Genomic DNA, 23,115 nt, shown 5'->3' with positions numbered 1-23,115 from the left:
GGTACTGCCCAGTCAGCATTTTCCTCTGGGTAAAAAACTCTTAATTGGCATGGAAGTGGCCTAAGCAATAGGTCAGGGAGGAGCACGTCTTTAAGCAGACGGGAGCACACTTTTATCTCAAGTTCTTTCAGATGTCACAAAATTAATAGCTCTCCTATTTGCCTCCATCCAAATGAAAAAAGAAAAGGTTTTCCCACTTAAATTGTCATTTGTGGACCAAGCTAGATTAAATGGCCACAACACTGGAGAATGCTATAATGGGGGGACGGGTAGAAGGAGCTGGACCACAGTGTAGTATGTTGTGGTTGTGGTGTGTGTGTGTGTGTGTGTGTGTGTGTGTTTTCCCCCTGGGTTCTGCCATCTGTTTCTTTTAATGCACAAACAAGGAAAATGATGGGTTTGGAATGCAGGGGTTTTCAAAACCAGATGACCACAGGCATTCTTTAAATGGGGGAAGCGAAGGGGAGAGCTTGCAGTTCTGTGACATTTGTCAGGAAGTGAATTTTTAAATACCGGGAACAACAAATGCCCTCTGCCAGGGAAAGGCCACAAAGTCAAGGAAAAGCAGTCCCCCTTTTTTGTGTGTGTCTCCTCCCTTCTGAAGTCATTTCTGTAGGTTAACATTTCATGAAATGCTATTTTAGATCTTTTTTTTTTCTTAAAGGCAAACACAAAACAGGGAAAGCCAGACTTGAGACTATAAACCTTGGATCTCTAGTTGCATGACTGAGTTGGCAGCTTTGGGTGTAGTCCACTCTTAGAAACTTTTAGAGATGGAACAAAAGCTGCTTTGTGAACAGATCCTACTTTTTTTTTAAGTCAAGATCAGAAAACTATAAATAGTGCAAGTCGGAAAGAAAAGCAGGAAGATACCTTAGAACCCCAAGGAATGATAGTGCCCAACAGGCGTTTTTTAGGAAGGCATGAAGCAGGGGAGTAGCTTTTGGCTTTGTTTTTGCAAAAGGCATGTTCTTAAAGGGGGAAATGTGATCTCTCCTGTGTTGTGGGCACTCAATAATAAATTGTTTCTTCACCCCTCGTGCCAATGGCCCAGGGAACGAGATGGAAGCCTCAGGGAAAGCCCAAGCAGCTGAGGTTTTGTGACTCCATTCTTTTCACCTTAATCACAAGAAGTCGTTGACTTGGAGTGTGAGGGGGACTTGACCGAGGTCCAGTCCTTCATGGTTCAGGATTCCCACTGAGAGGAGGATTGGTACGTTTGGCCAAGTTCCCCCCATCTGAGCCCTACGACGGTGGAACATTTTTCACATAGTTTTGTGAGCAGCCTGACGCCAGAGTTTTCACATTAGAGAAAAGGATAAAAGATGATGGTTGCTGAGGGAACCACCTCTTGTTTCTAATTTGCGAGCTCTGCTCTCCTCAAGGATGGTTTGCAATACTTGAGGGTGCTGTTACGGATGCCAAAAAAACAGCCACTTAGAAGCCCTTGGAGAATTAGTGAGTAAATATACCTCAAAATGAGTCGACTTCAAAAAAAAAATCCTCTCAGAGGTCTCTCAACCCATGTTTGGGGCCCCTAAAGAATTCTATAGAAACAAGAGCTTGTCAGGTGAGATTCATTTCATTTCCATTAATTCCAGATGCCAGAAGTCACGATGGGGGTATTTGGCCTTTGACTTACTTGGAAGTATGTCCTGCTTAGACTGTCGTTACCCTAGTGGAAATGGGAAAATGATTAGCACAATGAGCCGGGGTCAGGAGACCTGAATTTGTGCCTTGTCCCAATTATGGAGGCAAACTCTTATGATTTATACCTTACCTTGAACGACAAGCTCCTTCGGGTCTCCAGGGGTGGCATCATTAGAACCACTGGCTTTGTACAAATGCTGTGGCCTTTTAGCTCCACTCACAATAATAAAGTTTGGCAAGGAGGGGCAGGGGAATGCTGTATCTAGTTGAAGCTATGAGGGGAATTTTAAGTGGTTGGACTCTATTCCCATTATTCACTTTGCACATAGTTTCAGAGTCATTAAAACCAATTCAGTACATTGTGATTTTCATTCAAGGAGGGAGAAAAATCTTTACAACTCCAAAGGTATAATCTAGGACTTTTCATGCTTAACAGTTGTCAGATAAAATGCCAGAACAAAGTCTTTTATTAAGGGTGAAGAATTTTTAGCAATGTTTGTGTTACCTAGGTCAAGAGGAAGTTGGAAAAAATGGTTTTGGCTTTTTTTAAATCACTCATTTGCTCAAAAAGGACAGGAATTTCATATGACTACAAATCTGTAATGCCTTTCCTTCTTCCCATCCTCTCCTTGTCTCTATCTTTCCATTCTTATTTATTGATTTATTTACTATTTGTTAAAAGAATAATAGAAGGTTTGGAAGTGTTCACTTAGCCAGGAGCTAAAAAAGAACTTGATCCATTGATAAGAATACAGGCTCATCCTTAAGATTGCAGTCGGTTTCATCATAGAAAACTATCAGTTGGACAAATGGAATAAAATTGAAAGCGGGGGGAAAAAAAAGAATACAGGCTCATCATTTGACACCTCCTTCTCTTCTGTCCCTCAGGTGATAACTCCAGTGAGAACAGGCCATGGCTATGTCTATGAGATCCCATCCAAGTACCAGAAGGATACCTATGATATCCCTCCATCTCATCCTATCCAAGGGGTGAGTAACAATAATGTAACAGAAATACAATGTTAAGGGGTAGCATGTCTTCAATAATCAACTGAAGTTTAAAGGAAAGGTATTTTGTAACAAAATTATTTGCATTTAATGTGGAAAGAATCTTGGGGTCAGAAAACCTGGTTTTGAGTTCTGGCCTTCACATTGACAAGTCAGGAAAGTTTCTGAGTATTTCTGAGCCAAAATGGAAGCAATAATACATGTACTGTCTGCCTTACAAGGTTGTCCTAAGGAAACTCTTTATAAATCCTAATAAACTTCTTATATGGTTTTATGTAAAGGTAAATTATTTTTTTTCTACCTCTTACCTTCTGTCCTAGTAACTTAAAACAGAAGGGAAAGGGCTAGGCAAATGGGGTTCAATGACATTCCCAGGGTCACACAGCTAGAAAGTATCTGACGATTGATTTGAATCCAGGTCCCCATGACTCCAGGTCTAGCACTCTAGCCACTGAGCCACCTAACGGCCTCAAAGGTAAATTATTATTACCAATAGCCATTTTTACATAAAGCAATCCATGCTATAAATTTGGGGTTTTCCTTATCTGGAAATCTCAAGTCCTTTAACTGAGAAAAAAATATTTATCATTGTATCATTGCATCATATTTCAATCTGTATATGTGGTTATACTCTCAAAAATTAAATGCAAACTAGTTTCTATAATCCTTCAAAATGAAAAAACAAAACAAAACAAAATTTAAAAAGAAAAGTTTTTGTTCAAGTCCCATAAGAGCTGAGTAATTTGGGGCCAGCTAAGTAGCTCAGTGGATAGAGTCCCAAACTTGGAGATGGAAGGTCCTGGGTTCATATCTGGCCTCAGTTATATGACCCTGGGCAAATCACTTACCCCCATTGCCTAGTCCTTTGCACTCTTCTGCCTTGGAACTGATACTTAGGATGAATTTTAAGACAGAAGATAGGTGTTAATGAAAAAAAATATATTGGAGCTTAATCACCAGAACACCTAACAAAAAATTATTAGAAACACTTGGAACCAAAAACTCAGAACTATTTCAAAAGTGACTTGTAAGAGACAGTTCCACTTTGCATGACTCAGATTTTTCTTTTCCAGGTATATGACATCCCCCCAACATCACTGAAAGGCCCAGCTTTCTCAGCTCCAATGGGAGAAATGAAACCGTCAGGAGTATATGATATCCCCCCTGTGAAAGGGGTAAGTAAAAATGATCCTGGTTATTGGGGGGATTTTTTTTTTACTTGTTGAGAGATTATATGGAATCTTCAAAGAGCAAAAAGTTTTGGAAACTTGAATGAATGGAATAGTCACACCAGGCTATGATTTAGTAATATGACTAATTTCCTCCCAAATGTGCCATAATTTAAACATCCAGATTATCCTCCAGAGTAGCTCTCTTGGAAGGCAAAATACTTCTTCCAAACATATTGCCATTGTTCAAAAGATTTTTTTTTTTTTAGGAAATCTTCATTATGAGTCTATCTAGAAGCTGGAGCGAACAATCTGTTTCATTAGTATGCCTTATTTTGGGCCCCCAAATGGTGCCACCCATCTTGATCACTCACTCTCTTCACTATGCGTGGCTCCCAATGACTTTTGGTTATTTTTAAAAGTCAAATCTACCTTTAGAGGACAAAAATTTTCCTCCATTAAAGAGATTCAAAAGAATGTGCCCCAGGCTTAGTTCCAAAAAAGACATTTCAGAAATGTGAGCCATTTGTTTACCCTTGAAATGTGTCTAACCTCCCAAGGTGACCATCTTGAAGAAGAGAAAACCCATTGGATAAATAAGATCTGTTTTTCATTTTTCCTCCATTAAAGTCCTCTTCAATTGCCTCATTGTACTAGGAGGGCGACCCTGGGCACTCGGAGCTATTTGGCCAGAAGAGTACAAGTGGCAGGCAGGTCTTACCAACTAAAACATGCTTTTTGAGTATAGACCTAGCAATGGACCCTGCGTCTCTCATCCAAGAACTGACTTAGCTAAGTGCCAAGAGGCTCATCACCAGGAGATTACCCAATGGCTGACAGATTCTTTTGGCCACAGAAATTCATGTACCTTTTTTCCTAATACCTTGAGATCTGCTTTGGGTGCCAAGGATGGGAGTCTGAACTTGAAATATTGGGCAAGAAGGAATCTTTGCTCCATTGTGGGTAACATCAGTCCAAGGACCATTTCTTCATAACCTCTGTATCACCTCCAGCACCTGATGCAATGATCTGCCCTTTTTGGAGGGCTCACAGCTGGGATCTTATTGGTGTAAGGCTATCACTGCAAGTCCACAACAAGCATTTGTTAAATATTTACACATATTGTGTGGAGCACTAGAAATACAAAACCAAGTAAAAAGAAAGAGAGTCCTCGGCCTCTAGGAGTTTTCACTCTAATAGGGTTGAAAATGACACTTGGAATGCCTGAAAAGGAATGAGACCCGGGTAGCCTGGGCACACTCCTTAAATAGAGGTCCTGGGAGAAGCTGCCAGGATGAAGGAGACTTCCAGGGGGTGAATTCCAGAGCCAGAGTGGGCTTCCGGATAAAGGGCCTGGAGACAAATGAAGAAACTCTTCCTAACCATAGAGATCAGCAACGAGTCTACAATATTATAGCAAAAGATTTCCTTAGGGCCACACAAACCAGTATGTGGCATACAGTAAATGCTCAATAAATGCTGGTTATCTTGCCATCCGTCATTCATAGAACAACCATGGATGCCTATGTGCAGAGACAGTATGGTATAGTGGGGAGAGCTGGGTAGGTTGGCATAAGAAATTAAATGGGAATTTGGGGGGAATTTTGTAGATGCCAGACATGGAAAAAGTTTGGAACTCAGAAATGAATCAGATATGTGCACAGTATTATAGAATATCAATGTATTTTATCTTTTAATGCCAGAAGTATACACAAGTTCTTTTTTAAAGTTGAAGATTGCAAAAAAAAAAAAGAAGAATGCAAAAGCCAGCCAACAGCACAAACAGGCTAAAAATATAGAGATATCTTTAAAAGGTTAGTAACTTAAAAATTCATATGAGGTACTGTAAACACCCCATAAGAGAAAAAGAAAAAATTCAGACTTCGCTGGTTTGAAAGGAAGACCAAAAAAATAAAGTTATTTTGTAAAAAACCACTGCCTTCCATCTTAGAATCAACACTGGGTATTGTTTCCAAGGGAGAAGAGTTTGGGGACTACTAGGCAACGTGACTTCAATGTCTTGCCCAGGGTCTCATAGCTAGGAAGCATCTGAGATCAGATTTGAACCCAGGACCTCCCATCTCCATGCCTAGATCTCAATCCACTGAGCCACCTAAATGCCTCTCAAGGGCCACAAACATTTTTACTTGGGTTTTCCAGATTGTAGGAGTAAATCCTGGTGATACGATGTAGGCTGGTACACATCTGACTGATTTTTCCTCCTGTGTTTCAGGTTTATGCCATTCCGCCTGCTTCCCGAGATGAAGTGGGACTTCGAGAAAAGGAGTATGATTTCCCCCCTCCCATGAGGCAACACCTACGGCCAGAAGTCAGACCCGAAGGGGTTTACGACATTCCCCCCACAAGTACCAAGGCGGTGGGGAAGGACTTTCACCTGAAACACGCCTGCGATGCTTCGGGAGCTGCTGAGCAGGCATCCCAGAAGCCCCAAAGCGTTCTGCAAAACCACCAGCACGCGCACCTCAGACAACCCACCGCCTCTCCGAACGATGCCTATGACATCCCCAGAGGAGTTCAGTTCCTGGAGCCGCCAGCGGCGACCCACGAAAGACTGAACGCCGAAGAAAAAGATGGCGTCTACGACGTCCCGCCACAGAGCGTGCAGGAGGCCAAAGGGTGCCTGGATGTGACGGACGGCATGAACCGGCTCTCGTTCTCCAGCACGGGGAGCACCAGGAGCAACATGTCCACCTCTTCCACGACGTCCAAGGAGTCCTCCTTGTCAGCCTCCCCGTCTCAGGACAAAAGGTTGTTACTGCTGGACCCGGACACAGCCATCGAGAGGCTTTACCGGCTCCAGCAGGCCTTAGAGACGGTGGTGTCCAACCTCATGGCTCTGGTCACCACAGACTGGCGGTGCTACGGCTACATGGAGAGGAACATCAATGAGATCCACGCCGCGGTGGACAAGGTGGAGCCCTCTTTGAGGGATTACCTCCATTTTGCCAAGGGAGCCGTGGCCAACGCTTCGGGCCTCCCCGAGCCCACCCTTCACAACAAAATGAAGCGAGAGCTCCAACGGGTGGAAGACTCCCACCAAATTCTGACCCAGACCAGCCAGGACTTGAACGGCTGCCACTGGTCCTTGAACATCCTCGCTGTCAACAAGCCTCAGAGCAAGTGCGACGATCTTGATCGGTTTGTGATGGTGGCAAAGACGGTGCCCGATGACACCAAGCAGCTCACCACCACCATTGGCGCCAACGCAGAAACGCTCTTCAGGTCAGCCCCGGGAGGGGTGCGTCTAAAGAACGGGTCTGAGAATGTGAGCGGCGTGGCGGACTATCTGCACTCCGGGCCACAGACCCAGCCACTACATCCTGCTGACCACAAGGCCCAGCCCCACTGCAAGCCCCTGCCCCCGGGCCTAAGCAAGGACCAGCATCCCGACTACAATAGCAACGATGGCTCTGAACGGAGCTGGATGGATGACTATGATTATGTTCACCTGCAGGTAAGGACGCCAAACCAATTAAGCACCTATATCTTTTTTTCTTTAATTTTAATTTAATTTAATTCCGTCTTGGAATTGATACTAAGAAAAGTAGTAAGAGCTAGGCAATTGGGGTGAAGTGAGTTGCCCATGGTGATACAACTAGGAAGTGTCTGGGGTCATATTTGAACCCAGGACCTCCTGACTCTAGGCCTGGTGCTCTATCCCCAGTACTACCTAGCTACTTCTTCAGCTATATCTTTCAGAACTGGAGGAAACTTTAGAGAAAACTCTTGTCCAAATTCCTCGTATTAGAGACAAAAATACTAAAGCTCGTGGAAGGATGTACTGTAGCTCATGGAAAGATGAACTGGAGTCTATAGATGTGTATTCAAATCCTAGCTCAGCAACCTCCAAGTCATTTAAACTCTGGACTTCAGGTTCTTCACCCAACAAAATGAAGAGGTTGGAATGGATCTCAAAAAATCTGAATAATAGCTCAGTAGATAGTGTTCTGGGCCTAGAGACTTGGGTTCAAATATGGCCTCAGACATTTTCTAGCTGTGGGATCCTGAGCAAGTCACTTCATGCTCTTTGCCTCATTTTCCTCATTATTCATTCCACTTACTACCTGTATGACACTGAGCAAGTCTCTTAACTTATGTCTATCTTAGTTTCTTCAACAGTAATAGTAAAAATAATATATAATTAGAATTAATTAATAATCCACAATATATTAATAATAATGTTAGCTTTGATAATAATTAATAAATATTATTGATAATAATTTGTGTGATGATAAATTATGTAAATAATAATAATAGTCATAATAGCACTTACCTTATAGGGTTGTTGTGAGGATTAAATAATATTTGTAAAGCAATGCCTTACAAATGGAAGCAAAGAGAATAAACGTTTGTTTGGTACCTACTAGTTGTTTCCTACCTTGCCACAGTATATGATGCGGCCTGCCCAAGGTTACACAACTAGTATATGGCAGAGCTAGGATTTGAACCCAGTTCCTTTGAATCTAAATCTGGTATTCTTTCTATTAGGGACACCTAGGTGGCACCAGGTATAGAATGCCTGGAGCCAGGAAGACTCCTCTTGCTGGGGTCAAATATGGCCTCAGACTCTTTCACATTTGGGATTCTGGGCAAGTCATTTAACCCTCTTTGCCTCATTTTCTGTAAAATAAGCTAGAAAAAGAAATGGCCAACCACTCTAGTGTCTTTGCCAAGAAAACCCCAAATATGGTCACAAAGAATTCGACATGCCTGAACAATAGCTACAGTAACTAACTCATGCTCCTCGAAGTCGCTTGGATCTAATCATATCACAGAAGGAGCCTTGGAGTGGAAGTCAGCCGTTGGGTTCAATCCCAGCTCTGCCATATCCAGCTCAAAATCCTTGCGTCCTACACTCTTCGCTAACTAAGAGTTAGCTCTTTCGGGGCCTTTTCTACTCCAGTATTGTTTGTGAATCGGCTTGCATTCTGCCATCACCTTTGGCCTGTCTCCCCACCTCAGCCTTCTCCAAAGGCATCCAGGCTCCTGTCCAGTGACCCACAGGACCATCTCTTCTATGTTCATCCACAAAGGAAAAAGCAGCAGGATCCCCCCCACCTTGGAAAGGTTGCCTAGTTTTCTGGCCTGTTCTGTTCTGTTCTGCGGAGGTTGCTGAACCCTGACTCCACTCTTTGTGAATTGGGTTTACTGTGTTATTTTGGCACTTTTCACCCCTGGCGGATGGCCACCTCGAGAACAGAGCCAGATGGGGAACTTCAAGGGCCCAGAAGCAAGTTTTATTGGCCCAATTTAAGCTTGACTTCAGAGGTCATCAAGTCGTAGGTTTGCAGAACTTGAAGGGAACTTAGAGATCATCTCATCCAACTCCCTCATGTTGCAGATGGTGGAACCAAGGTTTATGAGGCCAAGTGGAATGCATTAGAAAAGAATATTGGAAATAGTGCTTCTAGGAGAGGTTTGAAGGGAGTCCAACTTGCCTATCAAAAAGAACTCTTCAGGGTCAGAGAGCAGAGTGGTGTATAGAGAGGGGTTTGTCTCCTCTGCATTAAGAGGGATTCGTGCCTCAGAAAGGCTGGGCTGACATTATGCTGTACCTGTGTGCATAGGTGGGTGTGGGTGGCAAGCCTCCGTGGCTATGGAAAACAAGGCAATATTTACCCATTTGTCAACGAAGCTGTTAGCACAAGTGAATCATGGCAGTGATGTAATGGGTCCTTTCTGTTGTAAAATAACAGGGGAAAGAAGAGTTTGAAAGACAGCAGAAAGAGCTTTTGGAAAAGGAAAACATCATCAAACAGAACAAGATGCAGCTGGAACATCACCAGGTAAGTGGAGTCAGATTAAAAAGAGTGGTGTGGGGTCAAGAATCTTCCCACTAGAACAGCACAAATGGGACTTTGACAATGGAACGTTTCCATCCTTCCAGGGGCACCCCAGCAGAATCATCCCCCACATCAGGGCCAAGGAACAAATAAGAGATGCTAGTCATGGCGAGCCAAGTGCTATTCTCAACACTGAAGTCCTCGGGGAGAGCCCAACCTCTTGTTCCTGATTTGGGAGCTCAGCTAGGACAAGATAGCAGGGCCTCGAGGGAGGGCCTGAGAAGATTTCTGAGTCTTATGGTATTAGATAGTAGTGCAAATGGACTAGGTCAGTGTTTCTCAAACTGTACTGCAAGGAACCCTGAAACACCCTAGTTTTTTTTAATTAACTTAATTAATTAAGAATATTTTCCCATGGTTACATGATTCATGATCTTCCCCTCCCCATCCTTCTCCCCACCTCCTGTGAGCAATTCAACTGGGTTTTACATGGATCATTGATCAAAACCTATTTCCATATTATTAATATTTGCAATAGAGTGATCATTTAGGGTCTACACATAAGGTTTTTTTTTAATGAATCTTATGTTTATTAACAAGCATTAAAAAAATTATTATCACTGCCAAAGCTTTGTTTAACCTGAAGGGTTCTGACACTGGAAAAGTTTGAGAGTTGCTGTGCCACATCCAGAGAAAGAACTGTGGGAGTAGAAACAGAAGGAAAACAACTTGATCACATGGTTTGATGGGGATATGATTGGGCATATAGACTCTAAATGATCACCCTAGTGCAAATACCAATAATATGGAAATGGGTCTTGATCAATGACACAAGTAAAACCCAGTGGAATTGCCCATTAGCTACAAGAGGGGGGTGGGAGGAGGGAAGGGAAAGAACATGAATCATGTACCCGTGGAAAAATTCTCTTCATCAATTAAATAAAAATTTTTTTAAATGTAGGGAAAAAAAGAACTATGTTCTGATCCTTATTCAGTCAGTTACTAGATGTGGTCACTTAGACAAGTCACTTAACTTCTGAATGGGCCTTAGTTTCCTGATCTGTAAAGGTAGGATGCTTTATAATACACTCACCCTGTCTATCTCATTTAAGTTGTTCTGAGTCAAGATGAGATGCCTGTAAGCCTTAAAGCTTTGTTGTTTAGTTGTTTCAGTCAAGTCTGACTCTTTGTGACCCCATTTGAGGTTTTCTTGGAATGATTTGCCATTTCCTTCTCCCACTCTTTGTAAAGATGAGGAAACTGAGGTAAACAAAGTTCAGTGACTTGTCCAGGGTCACATAGCTAGTAAATGTCTGAATCCAGAGTGGAACTCAGGTCCTCCTGTCTCCAGAGCCAGGACTCTATCTGCTGTGCCTCCTAGATGCCCCAAAGACTTAAAGCTACCGACTACATGTAAATTCTTACCTTCACAGTGGTCAGGCTTTTTTAGCCACATGACCTTAGGAAACAAATCTAACTTAGTGAATCCAAGCAACATTCCCTGTGGCTGTTGGCCCGGTGTCTCCAAGGAGAGGCTGTGGGATCTTCTCCTCTGCTGCCACTTCCACCCTGGAGGACCTTGAAGGCATCCCATAGATTGAGCTAATGAGCAATGACTTCAGCGTCCTTACCTGCAAACAAAGGAGTGCTTGGACATAGGCTTGCACCAAGGGTCACAGGGAGATCTGATAGAATCACTGCAAGTGACTGCAAAACCAGAGGTCCAAGAGTAACTCTCATGGGAAGCAGCTTCCTGGTGCCTCTTGTTAGCAAGAAGCCTTTGCTCTCCACCCTAAGAGAGTGGGTGATTTCTGACCTATAGATAGTTTGGATAGAAGACCTGCAGAAAGCATTGTTAGTGACCATTCTAAAGGCATTTCCCAAAGGTGGAAGAACAATTCACTCAACTGAGACTCTCACTGGCTTCATTAACAGTTCACATTCAGAATATGAGTTTGTTTGTTTGTTTAACTGTACTGTCTGAAGACAGCTAGGTGGCCCCTGCATTGAGGCCCAGACCTAGAGTTGGGAGATCTTGGGTTCAAGTCACTTAACCCCCATTGCCTAGTCGTTACTGCTTTTCTGCCTTGGAAACAATACACAGATTTGATTCTTAGACAGAAAGTAAGTGTTTAAAAAAACAATCAAACCAACCTTAGCTTCTCTCTTAGAATCAATAATAGGTATCAGTTCTTAGGCCTTTTACTTAACTAAATAGAACCCAGGACCTTCCATCTCCAGGGAATCTCTCTAACCACTAAGCCACTAGCTGCCCCAGAATATGAATTCCTAATTCAATCCAACATTTGATAAGCAACTTCTGCATGCCAAGGCGTGTTTTCTCTTAAGGACAGCATCTGAGAATGCTGGTAGCCTGAAAGTTAAAGAGAAGAATCATAAAATTTCAAAATCCAGGTGGACCTTAGAGATCATCTAGCCCAAGCCATTCATTTTTTCTTTTTTTTCTTATCATGCCAAACACATTTCCATATTGATTCCTGTTGTAAGAGCACACTCATACATAACCAAAACCCCCAAATAAAACCAAACCCAGCCATTTCCAGATAGATAAACTAAAGCCAGAGAATTGAAGTGTCTTGCCCAAGAGCTAAGACTGGAACCCAGATCTCCAGTGCCATAATCTTTCCATTTGTCAGCATGGAATCTAGAAGCCCCCAAACGTGTAGCCTAGAAACATTTAGTGACCCCCAGTTGGCTTAGTTTAAAGGTGAAAGCCCCAGTTTTGATCTTGTCACTTGAGGGTTCCTCCCTGAGGGAAAGTCCAACTTCACTAGTCTCAGACTAACTATAGACCTTAAAGGAGTTTAGGTGGGGAGGGCTAATCCTAACTGGAGTTGAGTATCTCTTTTTTTGTCCCCGGGGCTTCTCCCCTTAGACCAAAGTCCTTTACCAAGGTGGCCCAGCCCTTGGCTGGATCTTTCTCTTTTGTGTTCTTTGTAAAGCATCAGCCCCTCACTGTTATTCCTCTCTGGAATTCCTCATTTTCCTTTGTTACCATTGTAAAGTCAATCAACTATCTCTCTCTCTCTCATCCTCGGCCTCCGTGTTCCCCATGAAAGTTATTTAAGCTCCCAAACTTTAATGGCTCCTTGGAATTGTCCAATCCAGCACGATTGGCTTTCCCAGGGGTCAGTGACCAAAGCCACCAGAGCTCAATCCTCTGTATAGATGTATGGCATGCAGCTCTGCATGGAGGCCTAATTTAGCACTGTAAACCTTTTCCTTAATTAAAGAATGGTTTTTCTGACTATTTAATAGTCCCATGTTTTTTCCTAGTCAACACGTTCTACCATTACATTATTATTCTAAATTAATCTTTTTTGTTTTAACCAAGGACACACATAAAACCCTGTGGAATTGCGCCTTGATTATCAGAAAGGGTGGGGGGAGGAGAGGGAAAGAATATGATTCTTGTAACCAAGGAATAATGTTCTAAATTGACTAATTAAATAAAATTTTCCCAAAAAAATATTTTAAATAAATTAACCTTTTTTTTTCCCTCCTCCCTAGATTAGCCAGTTCCAGCAACTGGAGCAAGAAATTACCAGACCAGTGGAGAATGACATCTCCAAATGGAAGCCCTCTCAGAACCTCCCAGCTCCCAACAGCAGTGTGGGCGCCCAGGACCGACAGCTGCTTTTCTTCTACTATGACCAATGTGACACTCATTACATCTCCCTCCTCAACGCCATCGATGCCCTCTTCAGTTGTGTCAGCTCGGCGCAGCCTCCGAGGATTTTCGTGGCACACAGCAAGTTTGTCATCCTGAGCGCGCACAAGCTGGTGTTCATCGGAGACACGCTAACGAGGCAGGTGGCCGCCCAGGAGATCCGGAACAAGGTGATGAATTCCAGTAACCAGCTGTGCGAGCAGCTAAAGAACATTGTGATGGCCACGAAGATGGCCGCCCTGCATTACCCCAGCACGCAGGCGCTGCAAGAAATGGTGCACCGAGTAACAGACTTGTCCAGAAACGCGCAGCTCTTCAAGCGTTCCTTGCTAGAGATGGCGACGTTCTGAGGGAAAGGGGGGTGGGGGGGAATGTGGCCTGCGGGAGCCACAGAATCAAACTGGAAATACTGTCTGGTTGATGTAGATATTATCTATTTTTGTAGATATTTTATACGAAATATTTTAAATCTGTTTTACGGATTAGAGAACTTTCAGAAATTCAGGGAGCTGGAGAGGTCAAATTGTTTGGTTCTTATATATACATTTATGTATCAAAGATATATATATATATATAAACTGTACATAAACTCGGTCATGTTCTCATGTGCCTGTGGCAGCCTGTGTGTATAGATATGTATGTAACATTCCATTGAAAAAACCATGAATTAAGAAGCACCTTATTATGCCTCCCCAAAGTGCTAAGTATCTCTTTTTGTCCCAGTGATTTCTTCCCTTGGGCCAAAGTCTTTGCACGTGACCTAACGTGGTCCTGATGAGACTGTGCCCTGTGCTATAGGGACTATAATGTACATTTTCATTCTAGTGTCTGGGAACCGGACTCTGGTTCCTTCTAATTAAGAGGACGATAATTCTCTCTTCATGGAACCCTTTCAAAAATGCTCCTCTTTCCCTATCCTTATCCCAAAATGCACTGGGTCCTCTGAGCAGGCAGATTTGGTGAACAACATTTTTATAAAATGTGTGTCCATCCAAGAGCAATGATTTAGGGTGCTAGGGAGGAAAAGTGTTTTAATCATAGAAGGAGTAAGAAAAGTGTAGTGAGAAGCCATTTCTGGCCAGGAGTGGGGGTATTTCTATACTGAGAGGAAGCCACCACAAAGACAGGCACCTGTTTGCCCCTGGCTGTTTGATCCCTTGTATTTGTGAGTCAATTGTAAGGCTTTCCAAAGGTATCATTTAAATGGAAAATTGAGAGCCAGACCTAGAGATGGGAGTTCAAAACTGGCCTTAGACATTTCCCAGTGGCGTGACCCTGGGCAAGTCACTTGACCCCCATGGCCTATGCCTTATCACTCTTCTGCCTTGGAACAATACACAGTATAGATTCTAAGACCAAAGATAAGGGTTTTTAATAAAATAATAATTTGAAAAATCTCCTCCTTGCAGAAGGAACCCACACTGCATGTACACTTCAAGCTGTAAAGAAAGATGACAATAAAATTCTTGTTGTGTGCCTTATGGCAAGGGAGGAATATTTGATACCCAAACTGCAAAGTCACTCGTTGCCTTTCTGGAGCAAAACGATTTGGGGACATTAGATGGTTTCTGGGCTTGATGGCGATGATAGCAGAAGACCTCCCTAACCTCTCCCAGAGCTCACACACCACCACCAACTCAATGCTAGAACCAGTTTCAGCCTTGGGCCTCCCTCTCTTCCTTCACTATTCCTGTGCTGGCTAATCTCCATCTGACTCCTCCAATGAGACAAAACACTGAGTCACAGCTTTTATACCATAGACTATGAAGTTTAAATACTACTGTTACATCTTTTGGGGATAGAACACATGTCACAAGTCTTTACAGATTCACAGAGAAGCAAGGTGAAGAAAATGGGGGCAGGCAAGGATTTTTATAAGTTATAAAATGCTCATCTTCTAGGATATTTCCGTCCAGTGCCTTGTTCACTCTTTTTGTTCTAGCTACATCAAAACATGCTCTTGCGTGGCAATAATACACTTTATTGAATTAAATTTGCTTGTGTGAGCAAGCAAAAATGTTGGGATAGCAAATGGAATTAAGAAAGACCATTCATGATCAGAAGGAGATGGGTGAATCATGGAGCTTATCACAAAAGTACTTTAAAAAATAGCATCTATTGTAATGTTCACAGTTGTGCTCCATCAAAAGAAGAGATGGGGCATTGCGTGGCCGTTCTACAGACGAGACAGAGCGGCTGGCATCATCAACAACTTGAAAATATTACAACACGAGTTTATTCTTGGGGACTTTGTTGCTATTGACATGTATATTTTTTAGGAAGTAACAGATTTATACTAAGCTACGTGGTAATGTTCCAACTTTTCAAGAGGAAAACCAATTTGTTAAATCCTCATCTGTGTTTTTTGCTATCTTTTATGTAGAGACTTTTAAATCATTAAATTTTTTTCATCTTTTTTATACCAACTAGATTTTCCTTTGCATTTGTTCTCTGCTACAAAAGTAGCTATTGACTTAGATGAATGTTTCTAAGGAGGGAAATAGAACTTAAGGCACTTTTTTTTTTCTGCCTATGTTATAGACCTCAATTTTTCAATGGGGGAAAAAAAATCAAGGGTTGTTTTTGTCTTGTTTTGCATTGCTTCAAAGTAAAATTATATCTGAAAAAATCCATATCTCTTGGTTGGGATACATAGCAAAAAATTCTTGGAAAAAATTCTTGAATTTAATTCCACAAACATCTATTAAGTTTTGCTGTATGTAAGATATTATGCTAGGCTTAGGGGCTACAAAGACAAAAGAAAACTTAATAGTTCTCACCCTGAAGGAACTTACATTTTCAGATAGGTGGCACTGCAGATAGAGTACCAGGCTGGAAATTAGGAAGATTGATCTTCCTGAGTTCAAATCTGGCCTCAGACACTTAGCCTTGGGAACCTGGACAAATCACTTCACCTTGTTTGCCTCAGTTTCCTCATCTGTAACATGAGCTGGAGAAGGAGATGGCGAGTCACTCCAATGTCTTTGCCAAGAAAACTCCAAATGGGATCAGGTAGAGTCAAACAGTACTGAAATGACTAAACAACAATAAAAGGTATATATAAAATAATGTCAAGAGCAAGAGAATATATGGGATACATGGGGAGGTGGGGGGGGGGGAGAAAATGATCTTTGTCTCCAATGAATAATGCTCAGAAATGACCAAATAAAATAATGTTTTAAAAAAAAAGAACAATATTAACAGGTAGGGGTGGCAGTGAAGGAAGAGTAGATCCAAACATGGAAGACATCAGTGTGGGAGATGGAATGTCTTATTTGGAAAAAGATAGCAGAACACTTGGACTGGAAGAGAGAATAATGAAATAAGATGAAAAAGGTAGATCATGTAGAGGGAAAAGTTTATTTTAGAAATACTGATGGGGCAATGAGGGAGCACAATGGATAGAGTACCAAGTCTGGAGTTTGGAAGGATCTAGATATAAAACTGGCCTCAGACACTTCCCAGCTGTGTGACCCTGGGCAAGTCACTTAATCCCCATTGCCTAATCCTTACTGCTCTTCTGCCTTAGAACCAATACACAGTATTGATTCTAAGATAGAAGGTAAGGGTAAGGCATTGTGCTAGGCTTAGGAACTGCTCATATCACTTGCCCTTACCACTCTTCTATCTTAGAATTGTTACTAAGACAGAAGGAAAAGGTCATAAAAAGTCTTTTTTTTTTTAAATAAATGCTGATAGTTTTCCATTTTCCATCTGTTCTTCTGGGATGTTCATATATTCCTGGGATAAGTTGGTTTGATTGGGTCTTACACTGAACTTTTGCAAATGTCCAGATTCTAAGTGGGTATTGTCCATAGCTTTCAACTACAGATCTATTTGTCCTCTTCATTGTGTTGATTGCTTTCTATTAGTTAAGCCTCAGTAGAAAATAGTAAAGATTATGTTGGCAAACTTTTCCTTTATCCATTTCACAATAGTAATATCTTGCCTGAATAGCCCAGGTTGGAGTTACAGTAACTGAATGAAGTATTTTTCCTCTCATCCTTTCTCCTAATTTGGTGTGAATTTTCATCTTTACTCCTCTAAGAAGTAGATAGTTTGGCTCTGTACAGACACCTGGTTCAAAAATGATACCCACATCAGTAACCAATCATTTCCTGCTGAATGAAGAAAAAAAAAACAAAACCTCGGTTTTAGATCTGACAGACTTTAATTAAAAAAACAAAAACCCCAGAGTTTCTCCTGCTTGAAATTAACTATCAGGCTAAACCCTGAATATTCTTAGATTCAAAATTCCCTCCTTGGTTGGTCCTTATATAGACCAATCCTGCAACCTGGAAGTAGGGGTCGTGGTCCGTCCCTTGCACAGGATTGGTCCATTCAGGACCAATCCCATACCAGGAAGAAGAGGGTGTGGTCCCTTCCCCAGCATTCAGGACCAATCCCACACCAGGAAGTAGTGGGGAGGGACCCCCGGGGGGGTGCTGGGGGGTGTAGTTCCCAGGCCACAATCAATATTTTAAAACCCACACTGTCAAGATATAATCTTCCTAACTCTAGGTATGCACAGCCAGTTGTGGTGTGCAAACCGGTAGTCTGCCAGCTTCATGATCCCAAACTCCTAACAGGAAAAAGATTTTTAATCATTACCTCTAAAATTATCAATTATATTAATAATCATAATAAATATTATTTGTATAGGCATTAGTACTTCACTAACAATTAAATATTTAATAAGCTTATGGAAAAATAGAAATGAATGAGGATGAGATAAAGATAAAGTAATATTTGATTAGTGAGTGAATGCTAATGTCCTGAAGGTTTTGGGGTAAAGAAGTGATTTGAACAGTCCTATGCATTAGGAAAATCACTTTGGCACCTATGTGGAGGATTCATTGGAGGGGGGAAAGACAAGTAGGAAGCAATATTATAATCCATAGTGATTGGGACCTAAATTAGGGTGGTGGTTGTGTAGGTATACTGAAGGAGATAAATGAAAGCAATGCTATGATGGAAAAAGCAAGATTTGGCAATTGAATGGATGAGACAAAATGAAGAGTTGAAAAGGATACTAATGTGAATTGGGTGATGAGAACAGTGATGCCCTTAATTAGGAAGGTTGTTTATTTTGAGGGGAAAGATCATGTAATTCAAGCCTGTTCTTACTTTGTAACACTCTGTTTTTCCTTGTTTTCTTTCAGTTGTGTCCAATTCTTCATAATCCCATTTGGTGTTTTCTTGGCAAAGAAAGGTACTGGAATGGTTTGCCGTTTCCTTCTCCAGCTCATTTTACAGATGAGGAAACTGAGATAACAGGGTTAAGTGACTTGCCCAGGGTCCCACAGAGCTAGGAAGTATCTGAGGCCAGATTTGAATTCAAGTTTTCCTGACTCTATACCCAGTACTCTATCACTGTGCCTCCTAGCTGTGTTCTACCTTCTTATATACCAATTACTGCCCTGAAGCACAAAACCAGTAGCCACATGGTGATCTTGGGGACAGGATGGAGATACAGTTGGGGAGGGAGAAATTTTCCCCAATGGCATCTAGGCAACTGCTTTTGCAAGTCACAAGACTGATTTTTAGGTTATAACTTCCCTGAGGATGCCATACCAAGGCAAAAAGGAAGAGGGTAAAAGTTTGTCCACCATGGAGGGGATATAGATGGAAGTTGTTGAGTGATAAAAGGTGTAATAATTAAAATGAAGAGGCTGACTTTATAACTTTATTAAATCAAAGTAGTAGTAGTAAAGAGAGGGAACGGTAGGAAAGAGGTAGAGAGGTATTTAGCTTACTAATCTATTGGCCATCATGATGGATTGAAGCTAACCTCTGACAAGGGTTCCTCAGTTCTCCATGATGCAGTCAGAAGATCCCCAAAGACCACATGGTCTCCACTTATAAGCTCTTTTCTCCACCCACTAGCTCTCAGGAACCAATCATAATTTTTTAATTTGCCAGGGCTTGGTTCTTTAACTTCCTTTCTCTGAGGACTTATCTATAACTGAATTTACTCAGTGGTTTTTGACCTCTAGGTCACTGAGAGATGACATTAAACAAAGTGACATAATGGAGAGAGAAATTCTCTTCCAGCAACCCCCCTGTGTTTCTATTGGGAGACAAGCATATTGAAATATCCTCAATTGAGGTCTTTGGGAGATTAACATGCCTAGTCTCCCCAGTGGTGTGGTTGTATTGGTCATGACACATGACTGGTTATGGTAGGAAGGATGGAATACCACCCGTCTTCCCATTCTATTCTTGGTTGATCAAGAACCCTTTAAAATCATGATGAAGCATCCCAGGGTTCAAGACCCCCCCACCCCCCCACCAATTGGAAGACCACTGGTATAATGACTAAATCTGAATCCCAAATCACTTGCAATCCAGACTACAACAGTTATGCACATTGCTGCTATTCATGTGAATTCCAATTTGTATGATATTCCCCTAATCATCACTGTTTATTTTATTTCTGAATATATACCAAGAAAAATAAAATTTAAAAGTCAAATCAAATTAATTCAAAATGTGGAAAAAATCTTGGCTCTGATACTAGGTTTGTGAACTTGAACGAATTATTTTCCTTTTCTGGCTTCAGCATCTATCTGTAAAAAGAAGGGGCTACATTAATTCATCTCTGAAGTCCTTTCCATTTCTACATTCTATGAGATCTTTGATTTGATTCAACAAACCATTTGAAGGATGAGGGTGCAGAGTTCTCTTCTTGATGCTAAGTGAGAAGCAAAGTAGTGTGAATTTTAGATTTACTCCATCCTGCTTAGTCTTTTAGAATTCTAGTGACCAGGAATGCATACACCCCCACTTAAAGAATAACTGTGAGGAGGAGGGCCTATGACCGGCATGTGCTAGCAAGTGACAAATCAGAAACAACAAACAGACTCCTGGGCTGTCCTAAACCAGCTTGAGGCTACCATTGGTACATGTGAGACGCAGGAAGTGATGTAAGAACTGCCTATATATTTTGCATCACTTCCGCTCACCACGCTCTCTCAGAGACATTGGACTTGTGCAATTGATGTTGGACTCTTGGGGCTCGGCAAAGTTGGGAGCTCCTGGCAGCGGTTTGACGTTTGCGGCTTGGTGGTGAGGTTACTGGGAGAAGTTTTGTAGTGTGGTTTAGGTGAGGCATCTTCCCCAAGTGAGTCTTGGTGAGTGGTTAGGCTGATTCCTCCTTTCCTTGACCTCCTAAACCACTATCCTCTTAGGACGCCCCTCATCTTGGAGTAGACCTTGTGGCTGGAGCCGAAGTGAGATTTAATCTTCTGAGGAGGCCTCATGGCTGAGTTCTCTGAACTTCCCTTGGCTTAGGCTAGGCCGGAAATATCTTATACCCCTTCCTCTCTCTTCTTTATCTTAATTTCTTCCTACTATTGTAATTAAACCACCATAAAAATCCAACTGACTTGAATATTTTATTGGGAGTGAATTTAATTCCTGGTGACCACTAAAATAATATATTCAGTCAACAACCCTAATTTTACCCCTAACCATAGTGATATGATATATTTTTTGTCCATAGTTCTATATGTGGTCTTGTAACAGAATATGTCATATAAATAATGCTAATGTATAAAAAAAGGGTACCCAAAAGGCTATGTGTGGTCTGGAAAGAGAAATATTATTGTAGACTAGTAGAACCAGGGAAGTTCTCATGGGATTGTTTTGAGGAGAAAGATAATATAATTCAAATGGCAACCTATCCATTTCTTTTCATGCTGCGTGACTTTCTTTGTTCTACCTTCTTATGCACCAGTCACTGTCCTTGAGCAATAGATTCCTCTTCATAGAGGAGGAGGCTTTGGAGTGGAAAGATAGATAGGAATCAGGTGACCATGAAGGATCTGGGACAAGGGTATTCCAGCATAGAATGCCGTGAGGAAGGGAATGGTGGAAGCAAAGCTCAGGGATGAACTTTACTTGGTAGGCAGTGGGAGGCCTTCCCTATTGAACAAATGGGTGACCTGATCAGACTTGTGTTTGAGGAGGACTAGATCAGCACCACTAAAAGGATAATTGGGAGATAGAGAAAACAAATGGAAGCAAGAAGGTTAGGAAGCTATTGCAATAGTCCAGGTGGGTGGAAATGAGAACCTGTATTAGCTTGGTAGCAGTGGGAAAAGAGGAGAGGGCCGATGTGAGAGGCATCCCAGTGGTAAAATTGAAAGGACTTGGCTACCTATTGGGTGAAAGATGAAAAAGAAGAGAGAACCGAAGATAATATATTGAATATTAGGGACTGGGTGGTTGGAGGTTCCATAGATAAATAATGACACCAAAAGAGAGAGCAAGTCTGAGTTCTTGGACATGTTGAATAGAGGTAATCAGCAGATCTTTCAATTCAACAAGCATTCAGCAAGTGCCTATTAATTAACCCTCTCTAGATCTCAGTTTGCTTAGTTCATTCACTGGTGCCTTGTCCAACTCTGTGACCCCATTAGGGTTTTCTTGGCAAAGATACTGGAGCAGTTTGCCCTTTCCTTCTCCAGCTCATTTTATAGAGGAAGAAATTTGAGATAAACAGGGTGAAGTCATTTGCCCAGGGTCACACAGCTGGTGTCTAAGACCTGATTTGAACTCAGCCAAAGGAGATTTCCCAACTGTGAGCCTGATGTCTGTCCACTGACTCTCCTAGCTGCCTTGCATACATTGCGAGTCCCATGTCGGTCTAATCAGCCACAGTCAGACACCCTGTACATTGGTCCTGACATGGTGACTACTGCTTTGGTCCTCTTTGAGTACTATGCTAAGCACCTGGCACTACAAAGACAAAGTCAGAACAGCTTTTGCCTTCAAGGCTCTTCCAGTCTATTGTGGAAAACTACCAGTGTGAAGAGAAGACAAGAAGGTTCCCTCTCAGCTTTCCCCACAATTTAAACTTCAGAGCTGGGGTCCCCAAGGGCAATTACCCTCAACTTCCAACACAATAACTCACAAATCCCAACTGGTATATTTATCTTTAATAAATAACTATTGACACAAATAGATCAAAGCAAAGGCTTTTAAATAAAAACCTCATGAACAAAACCTTCCTCTTGGGGGGGGGGGCGGAGTGCAGCTGGTAGCTCAGTAGATTGAGCATCGGGGACCAGAGATGGGAGGTCCTGGGTTCAAATTTGACCCCAGACACTTCCTAGCTGTGTGACCCTGGGCAAGTCACCTAACTCCCATTGCCTAGCCCTTACCACTCTTCTGCCGTGGAGCCAATACACAGTATTGATTCTAAGATGGAAGGTAAGGGCTTTAAAAAAAATAACCCTTTTTTCCATTCCCTTGGGATACATGCTTCCACAAATACAGGGCCAGTAAGAAGGGTGGCAACCCACAGGGAATTACTAGTAGAGGGGTACATAGAGAAAGAGACTGCATGTGACCGTGACAATTCACCCCCCAAGCCCCACAGGTCCCCAATCTTTTTTTTTCTCATTGTCCATGTTGCTTCCCCTAAGTATAGTATTTCTGCTGGGGAGGTCACTCAGCTGGGCTCCCTGGGCTTGCTTCTCTCCTCAGCTCAATCCTGATTTGTATGATGGACTCTCTCAATGGAAGAGTCAGCTAGCTTGATTTAATTGTTGTTCATTTGTTTAACTGTTGTTAATTTGTTTAATTGTTAATTAGCTTCCTATCTGGTATCAGTTGCTTCCATCAAATGACCAAAGCCCTCTGTTGTTGTTTAGTCTTATCTAACTCTTTGTGACTCCATTTGGGATTTTCTTGGCAAAGAAACTGGAGTGGTTTGCCATGTCCTTCTCAAGATCATTTTACAGATGAGTAAACTGAGGCAAACAGAGCTAAGTGACTCACCCAGGGT

The 23,115-nt window shown here is 42.0% G+C and overlaps 1 protein-coding gene across 1 annotated transcript in view; it reads left to right on the top strand.

The window, feature by feature from the left end:
- Positions 1–15,748, top strand: part of NEDD9 (neural precursor cell expressed, developmentally down-regulated 9) — a 69,719-nt gene extending 53,971 nt beyond the window's left edge. Inside the window, exons 3-7 of the mRNA XM_001377260.5 lie at positions 2,539–2,640; positions 3,732–3,833; positions 6,061–7,302; positions 9,545–9,634; positions 13,163–15,748. Coding sequence (XP_001377297.4) covers positions 2,539–2,640; positions 3,732–3,833; positions 6,061–7,302; positions 9,545–9,634; positions 13,163–13,672 — 2,046 coding nt within the window. The 3' untranslated portion in view covers positions 13,673–15,748. The remainder of the gene's footprint in view (positions 1–2,538; positions 2,641–3,731; positions 3,834–6,060; positions 7,303–9,544; positions 9,635–13,162) is intronic.
- Positions 15,749–23,115: the final 7,367 nt, after the last annotated feature.

This window comes from Monodelphis domestica, chromosome 3, assembly GCF_027887165.1.
Source record: "Monodelphis domestica isolate mMonDom1 chromosome 3, mMonDom1.pri, whole genome shotgun sequence".
Classification (NCBI taxonomy): Eukaryota; Metazoa; Chordata; class Mammalia; order Didelphimorphia; family Didelphidae; genus Monodelphis; species Monodelphis domestica.
This window is presented reverse-complemented; position numbering and strand designations above follow the sequence as displayed.